We start from the raw sequence: 16,860 nt of genomic DNA, 5'->3' as shown, positions 1-16,860 counted from the left end.
AGGTTGGAGTAGGTTGTTTTGTGAGAGTTGTATTCGCCTAGGCAAGTTAAAACAAAGACAACTTGACATTTTACATGTATAAATAAATGCATGAGAATTTTGAGAAACCATAACACATCCCTTACACCACACTGTGCTTGCTAATTGTTCCGGAGATGTGTGGATGTTACTGTGAGGTTGTAGTAATCCTCATTGGTGAGGTTTGGGAGTTTCACATTGTTTAAAGCTCATATGCGTGTACTGTAGCTCTTCCAGTGTGTGTACTCTGTATAGATGAGTGCGTAGCAGCAGCTGTGGAGACAAATTGTGCTGTTAATTGTTATCTGAGTTCATAAGTAGAGCCCCAGTAGAGCCCCAGCCAGCCCGAGACAACAAACATGCCTGCTTTCATTATCTTTAACCAGAAGGTGCATAAGCTCCCGAGGCCAATGCACTACGGATTCAGTTGAACTGCTCTCATCAGGTGACTAGCACCATCACTGCAGCACGGCACACAAAGCCCCCAAGTGTTACTAGAGCTCCAGCAAAGTGTCATTCAACACAGCATCAGCTCAGACAATTCCTCTATTACATTGATGAGAAACTTGCCACGTCGACCTGTGGGTTTCATACCCGTAGGCAGATAAATGCAAGAGGGTGTAGAGGGATAGGATGTGGTACATCCAGAGTCCCGGCTCGTCAGAGAAAACGTTGTGTTGCACATTTCCTCAAATCTGCTCACCTTAACAAAGGCTGACAATTGTCACAACATGAATACAAATGATTCACTCTAGTTCCATAACCTTACATTAGTACATATTTTTTAAAGATATTAACCTTGATTCATTCCACATAATGTTCATTAGCTGGTTACGATCATTCTGTTCAGTTCATTCCTGTTGTTTAGAGCTTACTGTATGTTTTCAGAATACTCTAAAACTACTGCATATGTGGCGGTCTGATGCCTGTCATCTGAATTGTCACTAAGTGTTCTTTCAAATTCAGTAAGAGACATGGCAGACTCTGAGCATAGCTCAAATGAGAGTGAATGTCTTTGATGTCATCATGATGTCTGTGCGTCTGTCTGACGGTGGGTCCCTGTCTCAGCCCCCAGCGGAGCCCCCCGGGGCGTTACCGTGACGAAGAGCGATGCCAACGGGACCGCCATCCTGGTCGCCTGGCAACCACCTTCCGAAGAGGAACAGAATGGAATGGTACAGGAGTACAAGGTAAGATGGAGGGAGGGTGAGATAGGAGAACAAACAGAGAGAGGTATAGAGCAGAACCTCAAGCCTCACACTTTTCCCCCTCAAACTTCCTTGGGTGCGTGTGTTTTCAGTTGCTCCAGCAGAGCTGGACTAAGTATTGAGGAGGCGTTGCCATCTACTGGACTAATGTTGAAATGTCTTATAACGGGTATTTTGGCATTTACTGAAAGAACCAAGTCCCTGTCTTACTATTCCCCCTCCCCTTTCTTTTACACTGTCCTCTCCAGATCTGGTGCCTGGGCAACGAGAGCCGTTACCACGTCAACCGGACAGTAGATGGCTCCACCTTCTCCGTGCTGATCCCCAGCCTTGCGCCAGGGATACGCTACAGCGTGGAGGTCGCCGCTAGCAACGGCGCCGGCCCTGGGGTCAAGAGCGACGTCACCTTCTTTCAACTTGGTGAGCTGGTCAACTGTAGTTAACACCTGTCAGCCTCCCCTGAGTTTAGAGTTTCTCTAAAAATACATTTGATCTCAGAACCAGGAAGCGGAGAGGTGAGTTCAGTGTTAATCCACTGTCTACTTCAGGTCAACACCGGTTCAGCCTGTCTAAGCTCTTTTCATTCGTAGCCATCGGATAGATGGTCTGTGTGATTTGCATACCGTGTTAGTTCTCACCATGACCAATGTACACAGTACAGGGTGTCCATCTCAAGTCCCGACATGAACATGTCCCTGAGTCAGGTATCATCATCATCAAAATAATGACCATTTAGCCGTCTCCTGCCTTAGCCTCAGTTTCACCATTCGTGACAAAAAGCACACACACCACAGGTATTTTCAACTCGATTTTCCACCTCCATCTTCTTAGCACATTCCAGCTTTTTCGCATGGTCCATAGCAAGCGTTTAGAGTAGCTTCATGGAGCCAATTCACGAGGATAATGTCACCTTGTGTCAAGTCTCAAACCTTGGCGTCCAGTTCACCTCTTCGCCTAGCACTCTAAAGAGGAGCAGAGAATGAGAACATTCTTCATGACAGATTATGTGCCCAGATGTATTTAGAGAGAACTCATTTCTCCAGCTGTCTCTCCTATCTCATCTCTGTAATGCTGTTTTCCATCTCCGACTCCTGTCCTTCAGTAGAACAGTTGAATGTTTTGAAGGATGTTTGTCCTTCAGGATCCTCCTCACTTTCTTTCCCTGCCTATGTACAGTGAGGGAAAAAAACGTATTTGATCCCCTGCTGATTTTGTACGTTTGCCCACTGACAAAGAAATGATCCGTTTATAATTTTAATGGTAGGTTTATTTGAACAATGAGAGACAGAATAACAACTAAATAATCCAGATAAACGCATGTCAAAAATATTATAAATTTATTTGCATTTTAATGAGGGAAATAAGTATTTGACCCCCTCTCAATCAGAAAGATTTCTGGCCACCAGGTGTCTTTTATACAGGTAACGAGCTGAGATATGGAGCACACTCTTAAAGGGAGTGCTCCTAATCTCAGTTTGTTACCTGTAAAAGAGACACCTGTCCACAGAAGCAATCAATCAATCAGATTCCAAACTCTCCACCATGGCCAAGAACAAAGAGCTCTCCAAGGATGTCAGGGACAAGATTGTAGACCTACACAAGGCTGGAATGGGCTACAAGACCATCGCCAAGCAGCTTGGTGAGAAGGTGACAACTGTTGATGCGATTATTCGCAAATGGAAGAAACACAAAAGACCTGTCAATCTCCCTTGGCCTGGGACTCCATGCAAGAGCTTACCTCGTGGAGTTGCAATGATCATGAGAACGGTGAGGAATCAGCCCAGAACTACATGGGAGGATCTTGTCAATGATCTCAAGGCAGCTGGGACCATAGTCCCCAAGAAAACAATTGGTAACACACTAAGCCGTGAAGGACTGAAATCCTGCAGCGCCCGCAAGGTCCCCCTGCTCAAGAAAGTACATATACATACCTGTCTGATGTTTACCAATGAACATCTGAATGATTCAGAGGACAACTGGGTGAAAGTGTTGTGGTCAGATGAGATCAAAATAGAGCTCTTTGGCATCAACTCAACTTGCTGTGTTTGGAGTAGGAGGCCTATGACCCAAGAACACCATCCCCACCGTCAAACATGAAGGTGGAAACATTATGCTTTGGGGGTGTTTTTCTGCTAAGGGGACAGGACAACTTCACCGCAACAAGGGACGATGGACGGGGCCATGTTCCGTCAAATCTTGGGTGAGAACCTCCTTCCCTCAGCCAGGGCATTGAAAATGGGTCGTGGATGGGTATTCCAGCATGACAATGACCCAAAACACACGGTCAAGGCAACTAGGGAGTGGCTAAAGAAGAAGCACATTAAGGTCCTGGAGTGGCCTAGCCAGTCTCCAGACCTTAATCCCGTAGAAAATCTGTGGAGGGAGGTGAAGGTTTGAGTTGCCAAACGTCAGCCTCGAAACCTTAATGACTTGGAGAAGATCTGCAAAGAGGAGTGGGACAAAATCCCTCCTGAGATGTGTGCAAACCTGGTGGCCAACTACAAGAAACGTCTGACCTCTGTGATTGCCAACAAGGGTTTTGCCACCAAGTACTAAGTCATGATTTGCAGAGGGGTCAAATACTTATTTCCCTCATTAAAATGCAAATCAATTTATAACATTTTTTACATGTGTTTTTCTGGATTTTTGTTGTTGTTATTCTGTCTCTCACTGTTCAAATAAACCTACCGTTAAAACTATAGACTGATCATTTCATTGTCAGTGGGCAAACGTACAAAATCAGCAGGGGATCAAATACTTTTTTCCCTCACTGTGCATGTTCTATGTCTCAATCTCCTCCTCGTCCTCCCCCTCTTCTCCAGACTCTACGGGTCAGATGATGGACAGCTCTGAGGACCAGGACACGCTGTCTCAGATCTCAGACGTGGTCAAGCAGCCGGCGTTCATCGCAGGCATCGGTGCCACCTGCTGGGTGGTCCTCATGGTGTTCAGTGTGTGGCTGTATCGTCACCGTAAAAAGAGGAGCGGCCTCAGCAGCAGCTACGCCGGCATACGCAAAGGTCTGTAGTGGATGTGGGTTTAGGTGTATATATCGGGGTGTTTGTGTGTGTATGGGTTACTGCGTGTGCGTGTATGGGTGACTGTGTGTGTGTATGGGTGACTGTGTGTGTGACGTAGAACTTTAATGTCCGTGTCTTTGAAGGTGTTTACAGTATTATACTGCAGTCAGTAGAGTATCAATGGTGGATCACACCCAGCTGTTGTTGTGGAGAGATGTGACAGTGATTAGATCAGGAGTGGTAGACAGAGGGAGGACATTAGGTTGGTGCTGTGGTCGTTTAACTGAACGCTGGTAACCTGCGCTCACTGACACACAGGTTGGACACGGTCCTCTGTGTCACTATTGCATTTATTCACTTCAGTCACATTAAGGTGTTTTTTTTCTCCAGTAGCCCATAGTGTGACTTGCCTCGTGTCAGCTGCTTTTATCCTCAAAGTAGGGAGCCTGATAACCACATCTCACCCATAAAAGGGGGTTGGTCTAATCTTCTCCCCTGACTCAAAGACCTCAAAGGGTAGCGACGATCAGACGCCTAGCTGGCACATCCCAGATTACGCTGACATTCAAACGGTGACATTTAGGGCTCATTTCCAGGCCACCGCCTGCCGCCCCTCTCCCTGGTGAGACACAGTTAGAGTAGGGACAGGCCTGTCAGCCAGGTATTATGACATGTGTTCTATCACTGTTATCGCCCTCGCTCTGCCCCGTTGTGACCTCCATTACCCACAAGGCCACTTGTTCCTGAGACCACCGCGGTGGTGATTGATGTGTGTGCGTACGCGTGCGTGTGCACGCTAAAATGTCTGCCAGGTTTTTGTGTTTGTTTTTTCCACAGGCTTACGAAATGTACATTTTGCTATTAATAAATGACCCTTCTTCTCACTTTCTCTCCCATCACTTTTTTCTCTCCTTCCCTCCCTCCTCTGTTTGGCCTTGGGTTTGTTCCTGCAGTTCCATCATTCACTTTCACTCCTACAGGTATGTATGAATGTATTCTGCTGTAAACATGTATTTGAGTGCTGAATGCACACTGTTATTTACCCATATGTGTACTGAACTTGAAGCCCCTACGATTCCGAGATGCCTGTACACAAACACAGTTCTCTCCCTATGTACTCTGTTACTCGCAGCACTCAGGGCCAAGCTATTCCCATATACAAACAGCTAATGGACTTAGTGTATAAGTTAGGTGGCCTCACATCCGTACACCAATCATTTGAAATGAAATCTTGCAGAGGGAGGTCAGTACAGAGCTGACATAATGTGAATCAGGTGACAGTCGGCTCCTAAAGAGGTCATAAGCCCCTCCCTGTCCCACCCTCTTAGATCAGACATAGACAACCGACACACAACAAGGGCAGATGGTGCTGCTGAGTCACTATGCTTTGTGATGAGAAGAGAGGCATAAACACAGTCCCATGTTCCCACTTGTCCTTCACATACTGACTGTACTGTAGCCGTAGGATAATGTATCTAATCATGTGGTTGAGGTGACTCACCCTCCAGTGAAGAGGATGTGTCTGAACTGCAGGGGGATCGTTGACTGTGAAGTGTGCCTCATGGTTAAAGCTCTCAGACTGATTTTGTTTATCTGCATGTACACCTCTCAATGCCAAGTGTCCTGCGTGTGGGTTACCTGTGTGTGTGTGTGTCTATCAGTTGTGAGTCAGACTGAAGAAAGGACCGCTGCATGAGTACAGAGTGACAGACAGGTCACACCAACCTGGATTTCGTCTTTTATTTGTCATGCAAGGTTTTTGTCTTGTGTTTCTCACATTTGTTCTCTTTGTTTGATTCAGTGGCCTATCAGAGAGGAGGAGAGTCTGTCTGCAGTGCTGGGAGGTAAGGGGCATCATCCCAATGTGTGGTTATATGTGTACACTTTACCAGATAGGCTTTCCCCACTGTCTGTATAGCACTTATTATGGCGTTTGAGAAATGCAGGAGGGAAAGTGGTAAAAGCCACAACGGAGTATTCCCTACTCTAACCACCAGAGGGAGATCTCTCCCAGTCTAATAACTGACGAAGGACATAAACTAACCATTCCTAACCATACCATAAACTAACCACCTGACTGAAACCCTGTTTACTTGACTTGGAGTAAAGCATGTTCTGTATGATAATGGTTGTGTGGTTCTGGTTCAGACCTGGGCTGTTGAACATGGGGGAGAGTGTAAACCAGCCGTGGCTGGCAGACTCCTGGCCCAACGCATGTGCCAACCACAAAGACTGCAACATCAACTGCTGCAACAGTGGCAACGGCACCAGCGACAGCAACATGACTACCTACAGCCGCCCAGGTCAGTAACATTACAGCTACAAACCTCTTCTTGTGATTGTGGTCAGGTCCCAGTAGTGGAACATATGGTACAATATGGAGTTTACATACACCTTAGCCAAATACATTTAAACACAGTTTTTCACAATTTAATCCTTGTAAATATTCCCTGTCCTAGGTCAGTTAGGATCACCACTTTATTTTAAGAATGTGAAATGTCAGAATAATAGTAGAGAGAATGATTTATTTCAGCTATATTTATTTCATCACATTCTCAGTGAGTCAGAAGTTTACATACACTCAATTAGTATTTGGTAGCATTGCCTTTAAATTGTTTAACTTGGGTCAAATGTTTTGGGTAGCCTTCCACAAGCTTCCAGCAACAAGTTGGGTGAATTTTGCCCCATTCCTCCTGACAGAGCTGGTGTAACTGAGTCAGGTTTTTAGGCCTCCTTGCTCGCACACGCTTTTCCAGTTCTGCCCACACATTTTCTACGGGATTGAGTTCAGGGCTTTGTGATGGCCACTCCAATACCTTGACTTTGTTGTCCTTCAGCCATTTTGCCACACCTTTGGAAGTATGCTTGGTATCATTGTCCATTTGGAAGACCCATTTGCAACCAAGCTTTAACTTCATGACTACTGTCTTGAGATGTTGCGTCAATATTTCCACATAATTTTCCTACCTCATGATGGCATCTATTTTGTGAAGTGCACCAGTCCCTCCTGCAACAAAGCACCCCCACAACATGATGCTGCCACCCTCGTGCTTCACGGTTGGGATGGTGTTCTTTGGCTTGCAAGCATCCCCCTTTTTCCTCCAAACATAACGATGGTTATTATGGCCAAGCAGTTCTATTTTTGTTTCATCAGACCAGAGGACACTTCTCCAAAAAGTATGATCTTTGTCCACATCTGCAGTTGCAAACCGTAGTCTGGCTTTTTTATGGCGGTTTTGGAGCAGAGGCTTCTTCCTTGCTGAGAGGCCTTTCAGGTTATGTCGATATAGTACTCGTTTTACTGTGGATATAACTACTTTTGTACTTTTTGTACTTTTGCTGTTGATCTGGCATTGATTTGCACTTTTGCACCAAAGTACATTCATCTCTAGGAGACAGAACGTGTCTCCTTCCTGAGCGGTATGACAGCTGCGTGGTCCCATGGTGTTTATACTTGCGTACTATTGTTTGTACAGATGAACATGGTACCTTCAGGCATTTGGAAATTGCTCCCAAGGAAGAACCAGACTTGTGGAGGTCTACAATGTTTTTCCTGAGGTCTTGTTTGATTTCTTTTGATTTTCCTATGATGTCAAGCAAAGAGGCATTGAGTTTGAAGGTAGGCCTTGAAATACATCCACAGGTACACCTCCAATAGGTTAATTGACATAATTTGAGTCAATCAGCATTTTCTAAAGCCATGACAAAGTAGATCTCCTAACCGACTTGCCAAAACTATAGTTTGTTAATTGTGGACTGAATGAAAAACTAGTTTTAATGACTCCAACCTAAGTGTATGTAAACTTCTGACTTCAACTGTATATAGTGATATAATGCAAATCAAATGAGCAATGGGGGAAAAAAACATGGCTTCACCATAAAACATGATAGGTGATGGTGTTATGTATATGACTTCACTTCCTGAAGGGTCAATGAAGGTTTAGTGAACGGGTGAAGTTTTACCAGACCTAACCCCATGTGGTCTCCTCTCCATAGCCGACTGCATCGCCAACTATGGCAGCCAGCTGGAGAAGCAGCAGGGGGTTCTGCTGGGGCCCGAGCAGGCTGTGTACAGCGACGTGGACCTCTCCAACAAACTTAACGAGCTCAAGACTTTCAACAACCCCAGCCTGTGCTACGTGGGCCCAGGGGGAGGGCCGCCCACCCCCTACGAGCCCACCCCCTATGCCACCACCCAGCTCATCCAGTCCAGCATCCTGAACAAGGCTGCAGCAGCTGGGGCCGGGGCCCCTGACATCCGCTGTTGGAACCAGCCCCCCTCCCACCTGCAGAAAACACAGATGCAGTACAACATCATGGAGCAGAACAACAGACTTAATAAAGGTGAGAGGATTGGAGACTTACAGTAGCAGTGGTGGGAGGGAGGGTATTTCGGGAAGTTAATCATTTTTTTGTTTATTTGTTTTACTCTGTGTAGTCAACATCAGGGGTTTATCAAGGAACCTTTTCATGGGGTGGGGGTGGGGGGGGCAAAATGGGGACCAAGAACCAACCACAAATTGTATCACAAATAGCGTTGAAAATTGGCTTAAACTACAATGCATTGCGTTGAATAACTGTTTCAACTGTTAATTTGTATTTAAAAGCTCAAATGCTATTTGGAGAACAGCAAAAAACGACAAAAATATGTCCAGCCGTTCTCACCTCGGCTGCTGTAGCTTCATTCACCTCAGTCGATACGGGACATACCCACCATTCTACAACAACATGACATTCAGCAAATAGCTGCTGCACACTGGCTCTGCCCAGGTTCCTGTCAAGTCAAACAGCAGTTACGTAGCCATCTTCCACCTCTGCACTTCATCAACTGAGAGAGAAGTTGTGCTGTTCACTGCATCTGGTCAATCTGCTCTCCATAGTCCTAATGCCAGCCAGCCAAGCACAGTCTTCACACCTGCATGGTCCTAAAGCCAACCTCTAATACCGCTAAACAGCCTGCCCGCTGCCTATGAGCAGTCTGGTCTTAATGGTCCTAAAGCCAACCTCTAATACCGCTAAACAGCCTGCCCGCTGCCTATGAGCAGTCTGGTCTTAATGGTCCTAAAGCCAACCTCTAATACGCTAAACAGCCTGCCCGCTGCCTATGAGCAGTCTGGTCTTAATGGTCCTAAAGCCAACCTCTAATACCGCTAAACAGCCTGCCCGCTGCCTATGAGCAGTCTGGTCTTAATGGTCCTAAAGCCAACCTTTCCTTTCCAATCTGAGCCAGACTGACAGTGTTCTGACCCAATGAGAACGCCCCTGGTCAATATATCTGTTTATCTCTGTCTGTCTCTCTGTCGCTGCTGTCTTCAGACCACTATAGAGGAGATGGGCCTCTGCAAGGCACCGTCCCCTATAACCAGGCCCACGAACACAGCACAGGAGGCTCCCACCACAGTTCTGACAGGGGCAGCAGCAGTACCTCTGGTGAGACACTGAGCACACTGATTATAGCAATAGGACAAATAAGTATTTTGTTCTGCAGTATGTTCGAAAAAACTTTTTCTATTGTCTCTGCAGGGAGCCAAAGTCATAAGAAGGGAACTCGCACTCCCAAACTTCCCAAAACTAACACAGTGAACTGGGGTGAACCTCTGCCCCCTCCCCCTGCCAACCCCCCACCAAGCCGGAGCTGTGATGAGTATACCCTGCCCATGGAAAAAAGCTTTAACCCAGATGCCCCGTGCCCAATGCTTACCTCACGGATGTACCTGCATCCGGATGAGATGGAGGAGGAAGAGCAGGAGGCGGCGGAGGGGATGGATAGGTGTCCCACCCCCCCTGTTAGGGGGGCAGCCTCTTCCCCTGCGGGTATGTCCTACAGTCACCAGTCTACAGCCACTCTCACCCCCTCCCCCCAGGGAGATCAGCACAACGGCCTACACAACGGAACAGACCACCACAGGTAACTATGAGCCCAACTTACACTGCACATCACTCATCCCAGCTACAACCGTTAACCATATCTATTGGTCCATGTTTTGATCCTTTCCCTGTCTTTCTCCTTAGACAACACGCAGCCAGCCCACCTCCTCCCCCGCACCCCCTCTCCCCCCCACACACCTACGGCTACATCTCCAGCCCCCTGGCACTGGACACTGACGGCCAGGAGGAAGAGGAGGAGGATGAAGAAGGGGATGAGACGGATGCAGAGATGGCCCAGGGTCACTACCACCAGCACCAAAATAACCCCCAGCCCCACCAGAAACAGCCCCACCACCAGCACCACCCTCCCCCACGCAGGCTGCACCTCCGAGGGTTGGAGCAGACGCCGGCCTCCAGCACTGGGGACCTGGAGAGCTCTGTGACGGGCTCCATGATCAACGGCTGGGGCTCGGCCTCCGAGGAGGACAATGGCTCGTCAGGACGCTCCAGTGCTGTCAGCTCCTCAGACGGATCCTTCTTCACAGACGCAGACTTCGCCCAGGCTGTGGCCAACACTGGAGACTACACAGCAGGCCTACGCATGGCCAGGTTCCCAGAGGACACAGGGCCAGCAGGTGAGGAGGAGAGTGGCAAAAGAAACTGGGTCAGGGGAAAATAGCAGCAGAAAAACTCTAGATATACCTTCTTATATAAACGCCCATGTACTGAATGTTTGTCTGTTCCCTCAGGGCGAAGGAGCCAGCGTCCCAGCAGCCCCCTGTCCACAGACAGCAACATGAGCTCTGCAGTGATGCAGAAGAGACCGCCCAAGAGGCACAAGCAGCACCAGGCCCAGGCTGGCCACCAAGGCCACCAGCAGAGGAACGACTTCACTGACGGTAAGGGACTGGATCTGAGTCACGGGTCACTTCACGGAACGGCTTTCCCCATTGACTTCTCTCAGCTGTACAGTACATATTCCTTGGTGAATAAAGTCTGAAGTTCCATTTCTGTGTTCTTCTCTCCTTAGACTCGTGTATGCCCTTGAAGTCTCCTAGTCACATGTCGCGGTGTGGCTATGAGGTGAGGGGGGCCACACTCCCTAGGATTGGCTCTGGGGAGGGACGGGGCCGGAGAGGGAGTGCAGGGGGCCAGAGGACCAGAGAGGGCTCTGTGGAGAGACGGGAGGCGCAGGACAAGAACAGGACTCCACAGGGAGGCAAAGGGAGCAACAAAGGTCGTCAACACCCAGGTACTTACTGCAATGTAGTATACTTCCCATATGGTTTGTGTATTGGAACAAAGACGTACAAATATGAGCATTATAACCTTTTGCTTTTATGTGGTTTCTACATGTCAAACTAAATCCCCTTGAATCTGTCTCTCTGTTCCAGGTTCTGAAGACATCCTCCCATACAGCAGGCCCTCGTTCCCCTCGGTGCAGGGCCAGAGCCAGGGTCAGAGCTCCTCCAGCTCCATGTCCTCCCGGGGCTCAGGGGGACGGAGGAGAGATGGGGCCCGCAGGAACCCCACAGACACACTGCCCAGCATCGCAGGCTTCCAGACCCAGGAAGAGGAACTAGAGGTGAGAACAAGATGCTCATAAAAGTGTCAGTTGACTCGTTTCCGTTAGCTGAAATTCTGCGTCCAAAATCTAGTATGTCTATGAGCTTCTTTTGATGGCCATTAATCGAGGGGTTGCATTATAAACTTGTGTCCACAGCTGCTGGAGAGCTGAGGATCATGGGAGGAGGACAGGAAACTCCCACAGTACCCTCACAGGAAGGCTTGAATCTGACATCAGTGACTATTATGTAAATTACTTTTCTTATCATACAGAATAAGGGGGGAAAAAACGTAACAATACTTATTATTAGTTTTTCTTTTGACCATTTCTCATTTGATGCCATTTTGGAGGGGAAAAAGAAAGTGTGAGGGGGAAAAAAAGTGCGATCACGTTTCAGTCTGTGCACCCACTGGTACGAAGCACTATTAGATCATTGTTTACATGAGTTGTTGGTTGAGAACTGGCCTCTATGGTGAGCTAGTGACTAATATGAAAGTACATGCACATTAGATGACTGTTGTATACAGATACCTTGTCTTGGACCACCTTCTGTGGTGCCCCAGACTGGTCTTGACATGCCTGTTATATTACTGTAATTAATATTTGGACTTCACCATCCATCTTGTAAATTGTTCCGTCATTTTGCTGCCACAAAATTGCCTACAATGGGATTTTTACGTTTTTGTTTTTAATGTATTTTTGTAATGCACTGTTATTGTTTTGTTATTGATGTTGGTCTTGTCAATGTGCGTTATTTGTTCTACTTTGGTTTCAAAAGCACAATCACTTAACTTTATTTTAAACCATTTGGTATCTATGACGTTCCGTCTTAAAAGAGGAACAATGATTTAAAAAAGAATGTTGTCGATCGTTTTCTGTATATGATTGGACGAGTGTTATGTGTCTTAATATTCTGTTTCTGTTGGGATTGGGATGGAAACGAGACTCCCCTGTCTAGCTTAGGTTTAATTGAAACCAGAGTGATCATTTGGACTGAAGGGGACACTGCCCAAAGCAGTGACCACATTTATCCATTTATTATGACACAAACTACTGTGTTGGTCGGATTATACCCTCATGTCTACAAATGCACTTATGAGGAAGTGAGAGAGACCGTTAGACAACCTGAGGCACACATTGTACCAATAGAGAAGGGTGAGGAAGCCTCATTTCTCTTAGTAGTAGTCTCCTTTCCAGATAAGTTAAGGGTGGAAATGTTGACGGATCCATCCTGGAAAATGGACTTCTCCGTGCCTGGTGATGGGTGGCATTTTGTCCATGAGCAAGCAAACACACAGTGGCACATCCACCATTGTTTCCCAGCAAGACAGGGTTGAAGGAAGTGAAATGAATACTGACCCAAAAGAAGGACTAAAGAAGAAGACTTAAATCCTGCAGCTTGGAGATGGAACAGCGTGTTGTTGTTGGGTTTAGGTTCTTTATGGCTACATCAAGGCCAAGCTTTACAAGAGTCCATTTCTTTACTTCCTACACATGTACAGAATGTGTGAAACGATGTTCACTGAGGGCACCTGACATTTGTTTGGAGTTTGTTTTAACGAATTACACTACTGTGTTCATGATGTCAGCCATGGCATTTCATTACTGGGTATGTTTAAAACGGGATAGAAAAGAAAAAAAACAATGTCATTTTACCACATTATTTATTATTAAAATGTCGTCAAATGCCAAATGCAACGTTTGAGATCTCTTCTTATTTTGGGTTGTTCCGTTTTTTTTTCACTTGTTAGGTTAAACCCTTATTCCTCTAGCATTTCACCAGTCAATAGAGCCTAGCACAAGGTTGAAGTAAAGAAGGAAGTAGGGAGATGGAAAGGAAGAGGGAGAGCCACCCAAAAGCCTGTTCTTTATGGGAATGTGATGAGACACGCTGTTTAATTAACCTCACTCATGAACCCTCGTGGTTAATTAACAGAGCAGCTGTGTGCTGTCAAAAGGAAAGAGACGCTCTGGAGCCTAGCACAGGTGTGGCTCTCGGTGAGTGTGTCACGTGTGTGTGTGTGTGTGTGTGTGTGTGTAGTGGGGGATGGATGGCATTCAAAACTACAGCTACAAGCGGCAGCCAAAATCCTTTCTTTGTCCTCCTCTGAAAACAAGATTGTGATGGAGAGAAATAAGCTGTCAATCAGCTACCCACATACAGACTCCTCCAGAAAGAGTATAACATCTTCCTATTGTTTAACTGTAAGTACATCTCTGCATAATCAGCGCGAGCAGAGCAGGAAACACATGCTGAGCTGCTGGAAGTCCTATCACTGATGAAACTACACAATTGCATTCAATGATAGATGGGACAGATTGCTGTTATAGCTGAAGCTTCCATCCAAGTGGAATGAACAGTGTCCCGGCAGCTGTACAGGGCTGTCTGTAAAGGTTAGCTACCTATACATTGATCGCAGTGCTAATTCCGTACGGTAAGGGGTCAACACGATGTAGCCTCCGCTGCTGTGTCTTGCCCAGAACAACAGATTTTTACCTTGTCAGCTCAGGGATTCGATCCAGCAACCTTTCGGTTACGGGCCCAATGCTCTAACCTGCCTCCCCAACAGGCACACCCACACACACGCATGTCAGCATTCTTGCGCATGAACACACACACATGCACACACACTCCTCTGGCTATCAGAGTAGTGTGCAGGCTTTGATGATGGATCACAGTCGAGGCGAGACACGCTTTTCGTGTCAGCATCAGCAAATAAACAGAGTCTATCCATCTTCATTATGCCCCAGTGTGGACAGCCTCTGAGGCCGCTACCCAGGAAGAGGGGCATTACTGGTAATGGAGTCTTTAGAGCAGTCCTGGGAGACTGGAAATGCTGGCTGGTTTCCATAGGCCTCAAACTACACAGAAACCGCATGGTTGCCTTTATATAGAGGAGAGACCAATTTACGAACTTACAGTCAATTTCAATGGGCGAACCCACAAACGCAGAGCGCTGCTTAAATGTGTAACTTTGAGGACTTGAATGTGATGAATACAGCTTTATTTTCTGTCCCTCTGGATTTCAGTTCTCGCTGAACACAGCTAGTCTAATGCCAGGGTTGTAAATGCCATTTTGTCAAATATTAAAATCAATAGCTTCTCCATTTGCCACAGTAAGCTGAATAAGGATTACTTTCACTCTGCCATTTCTCAAGTATTAAAGTCACTGTCCTGGGCCATGATTGAAGTGGTCAGTCGCCCATCAGTATGTTTCTCCACATCGATCTCCCTGGTACTCCAGCAAGCATGTCTACCCCAGTGCAGCAACACTCAGAGCAGCACTTCTCAGTGGGGGGCAGAGAGAGAGAGAGAGAGAGCGAGAGAGAGAGAGAGAGAGTGTGTGTAATCCCCTGTCACCTCCTCCCCTGTTCTGCCCATGCAATTAAACCCACGCACCAGGATTAGACTACCCCCCTGCCTGCCTCCCCCGTCTTTTCCCCTTCCATCCTTTTCCCTCATCCCCCTCCTACCCCCTTCCTTCCACGCAGAGTCAATTAAACAACGACAAGAGGGATTTAATGCCCCTCTCTGTAGGCTCCTTCTCTCTCTAAATCCTACCTCAATCAAACACCAGAAGAAGAGGAAATGGCTCTTAATTGTTGCCTGAATTTCTGTTCTAAATGGTTTCCATGATATTAAGCCACACCCACTCATCAAGCCTGTGGCATTTACAAGCAAACATCAGTTAATATTCATTTATTTCTTGAACTTGTACAATTACTTCATTTTGGTTTCCCCCTTTGATAATTTACGCACAGCCATTACATTACCAAAATGTGTTAATAAAATGTCAATTAGTATTCCTGTTAACCCCCGTATCCAATTTACCCACCAGTGTTTTAATCTAAGTAAGATAATAAAACAATCCCCATGAAAATCCATCAGGTCATGCTAGAGATATCTGTTTTGTTTTGCATAGGATGCATCTCAATCCACCACAGTATGTCGCAATGTCACATCTGCGGTGAAAGGTGGCAGAGCTAGAGCGGTGTCTGTCATACCATGAGACGTCCTGAATATCAGTCTTCTCACGAAAATGTCTGTAGCGTCCGAACAATTTCACCTACAAACTATGACCACTCTATGGAAAGGGAAGACACTCACTAACACGATGGCCTTTTCAGTTTTGCTCTACGACCCCCACAAACGTCAGGGGACTTGTCTGAAGGTAACCGGTACAGTTATTTTTTGTATTCTAGAAGTATGAAGGTAGTTTTTTGCCTACCCCAAAAAGTGGTTAAATATGTGTAAACAGTATAATATATTGGTATATTCAGAACTCTTCATTCAATATCCTACCATTTAGTTTTGACCAAATAATATTTTCCTGTAGATAAGTTTAGCCCACCGTCTGTCTGTCTGTCTGTCTGTCTGCCTGCCTCTCTCTCTCTCTGTCTCGCCCCTCCTCTCGTCATGCCGGTGTCTACTCTACGAGTGTTAATTTCCTGCTTCAGTGGAACGAGTCACTCCAGGAGTGGTTTGTGACAATCCTCTGACGCCAAGCTGGAGAGAGAACCCTTGAGTCGTCGCTTACTGTTTAAATTATTAACAGGAATGGTGCCAGTGGTGTGCAGCCTCTCATAGTCCTCTGTACCTTCATTGAATCATTTAGGGGAAGGGGATGGAGAGGAGTGGGGGGACAGCCATTTCCTCTCCCTGTTATTTCCCTCTATTTAAATATCATTTAAATGAGCACGTCAGCATTCCCAGAAATGTTGCCATCCAATTATAATGCTATTTTCGTGTGTTGTTTGTTGTTGTTTATAGATTGTATGCAAATGAAAACCTTATTATATTATTCATGTGCGCCAGGACAACACACAAAATGCAATCCACTGTGTTACACAAGCATTATGCAGTCTATTTAGCAAATCTAAATGCACATGACTCTTCAAGCTCTGCCATTATGACAGACATGCAGACAGACATGAAGACAGACAGACAGACAGACAGACAGGCAGGCATGCAGACAAGCAGGCAGACAGCTAGGGAGACAGGTCGGCAGACAAGCAGGCAGACAGAGAAGTCATACAGGACACAAATCTATAGAGGGCATTGAAATGTCATTGTATTACCTTCCAGTCCCACATTGAAAGCATTGTCAACATAAATTCACACATAGCCCATATAGCCCCAGGGAATCACACCTCTTATTTTATCTTCATACTGCCCTAG

General features: G+C 46.4%; 1 protein-coding gene across 3 annotated transcripts in view; it reads left to right on the top strand.

Annotated features, from left to right (window-relative positions):
• LOC112250291 (roundabout homolog 1-like) overlaps positions 1–13,368 on the top strand; it is a 147,625-nt gene extending 134,257 nt beyond the window's left edge. For all 3 annotated transcript variants that reach the window (XM_024420330.1, XM_024420329.1, XM_042309167.1), the window contains 14 exons: positions 1,087–1,208; positions 1,475–1,646; positions 4,049–4,246; positions 5,200–5,226; positions 6,048–6,090; positions 6,395–6,549; positions 8,243–8,590; positions 9,563–9,676; positions 9,770–10,154; positions 10,259–10,749; positions 10,864–11,013; positions 11,145–11,366; positions 11,509–11,699; positions 11,838–13,368. In XM_024420330.1, coding sequence (XP_024276098.1) covers positions 1,087–1,208; positions 1,475–1,646; positions 4,049–4,246; positions 5,200–5,226; positions 6,048–6,090; positions 6,395–6,549; positions 8,243–8,590; positions 9,563–9,676; positions 9,770–10,154; positions 10,259–10,749; positions 10,864–11,013; positions 11,145–11,366; positions 11,509–11,699; positions 11,838–11,852 — 2,633 coding nt within the window. In that variant the 3' untranslated portion in view covers positions 11,853–13,368. The remainder of the gene's footprint in view (positions 1–1,086; positions 1,209–1,474; positions 1,647–4,048; positions 4,247–5,199; positions 5,227–6,047; positions 6,091–6,394; positions 6,550–8,242; positions 8,591–9,562; positions 9,677–9,769; positions 10,155–10,258; positions 10,750–10,863; positions 11,014–11,144; positions 11,367–11,508; positions 11,700–11,837) is intronic.
• The last annotated feature ends 3,492 nt before the right edge of the window (positions 13,369–16,860 follow it).

The sequence above is a fragment of the Oncorhynchus tshawytscha genome, linkage group LG30 (assembly GCF_018296145.1).
Source record: "Oncorhynchus tshawytscha isolate Ot180627B linkage group LG30, Otsh_v2.0, whole genome shotgun sequence".
NCBI lineage: Eukaryota > Metazoa > Chordata > Actinopteri > Salmoniformes > Salmonidae > Oncorhynchus > Oncorhynchus tshawytscha.
This window is presented reverse-complemented; position numbering and strand designations above follow the sequence as displayed.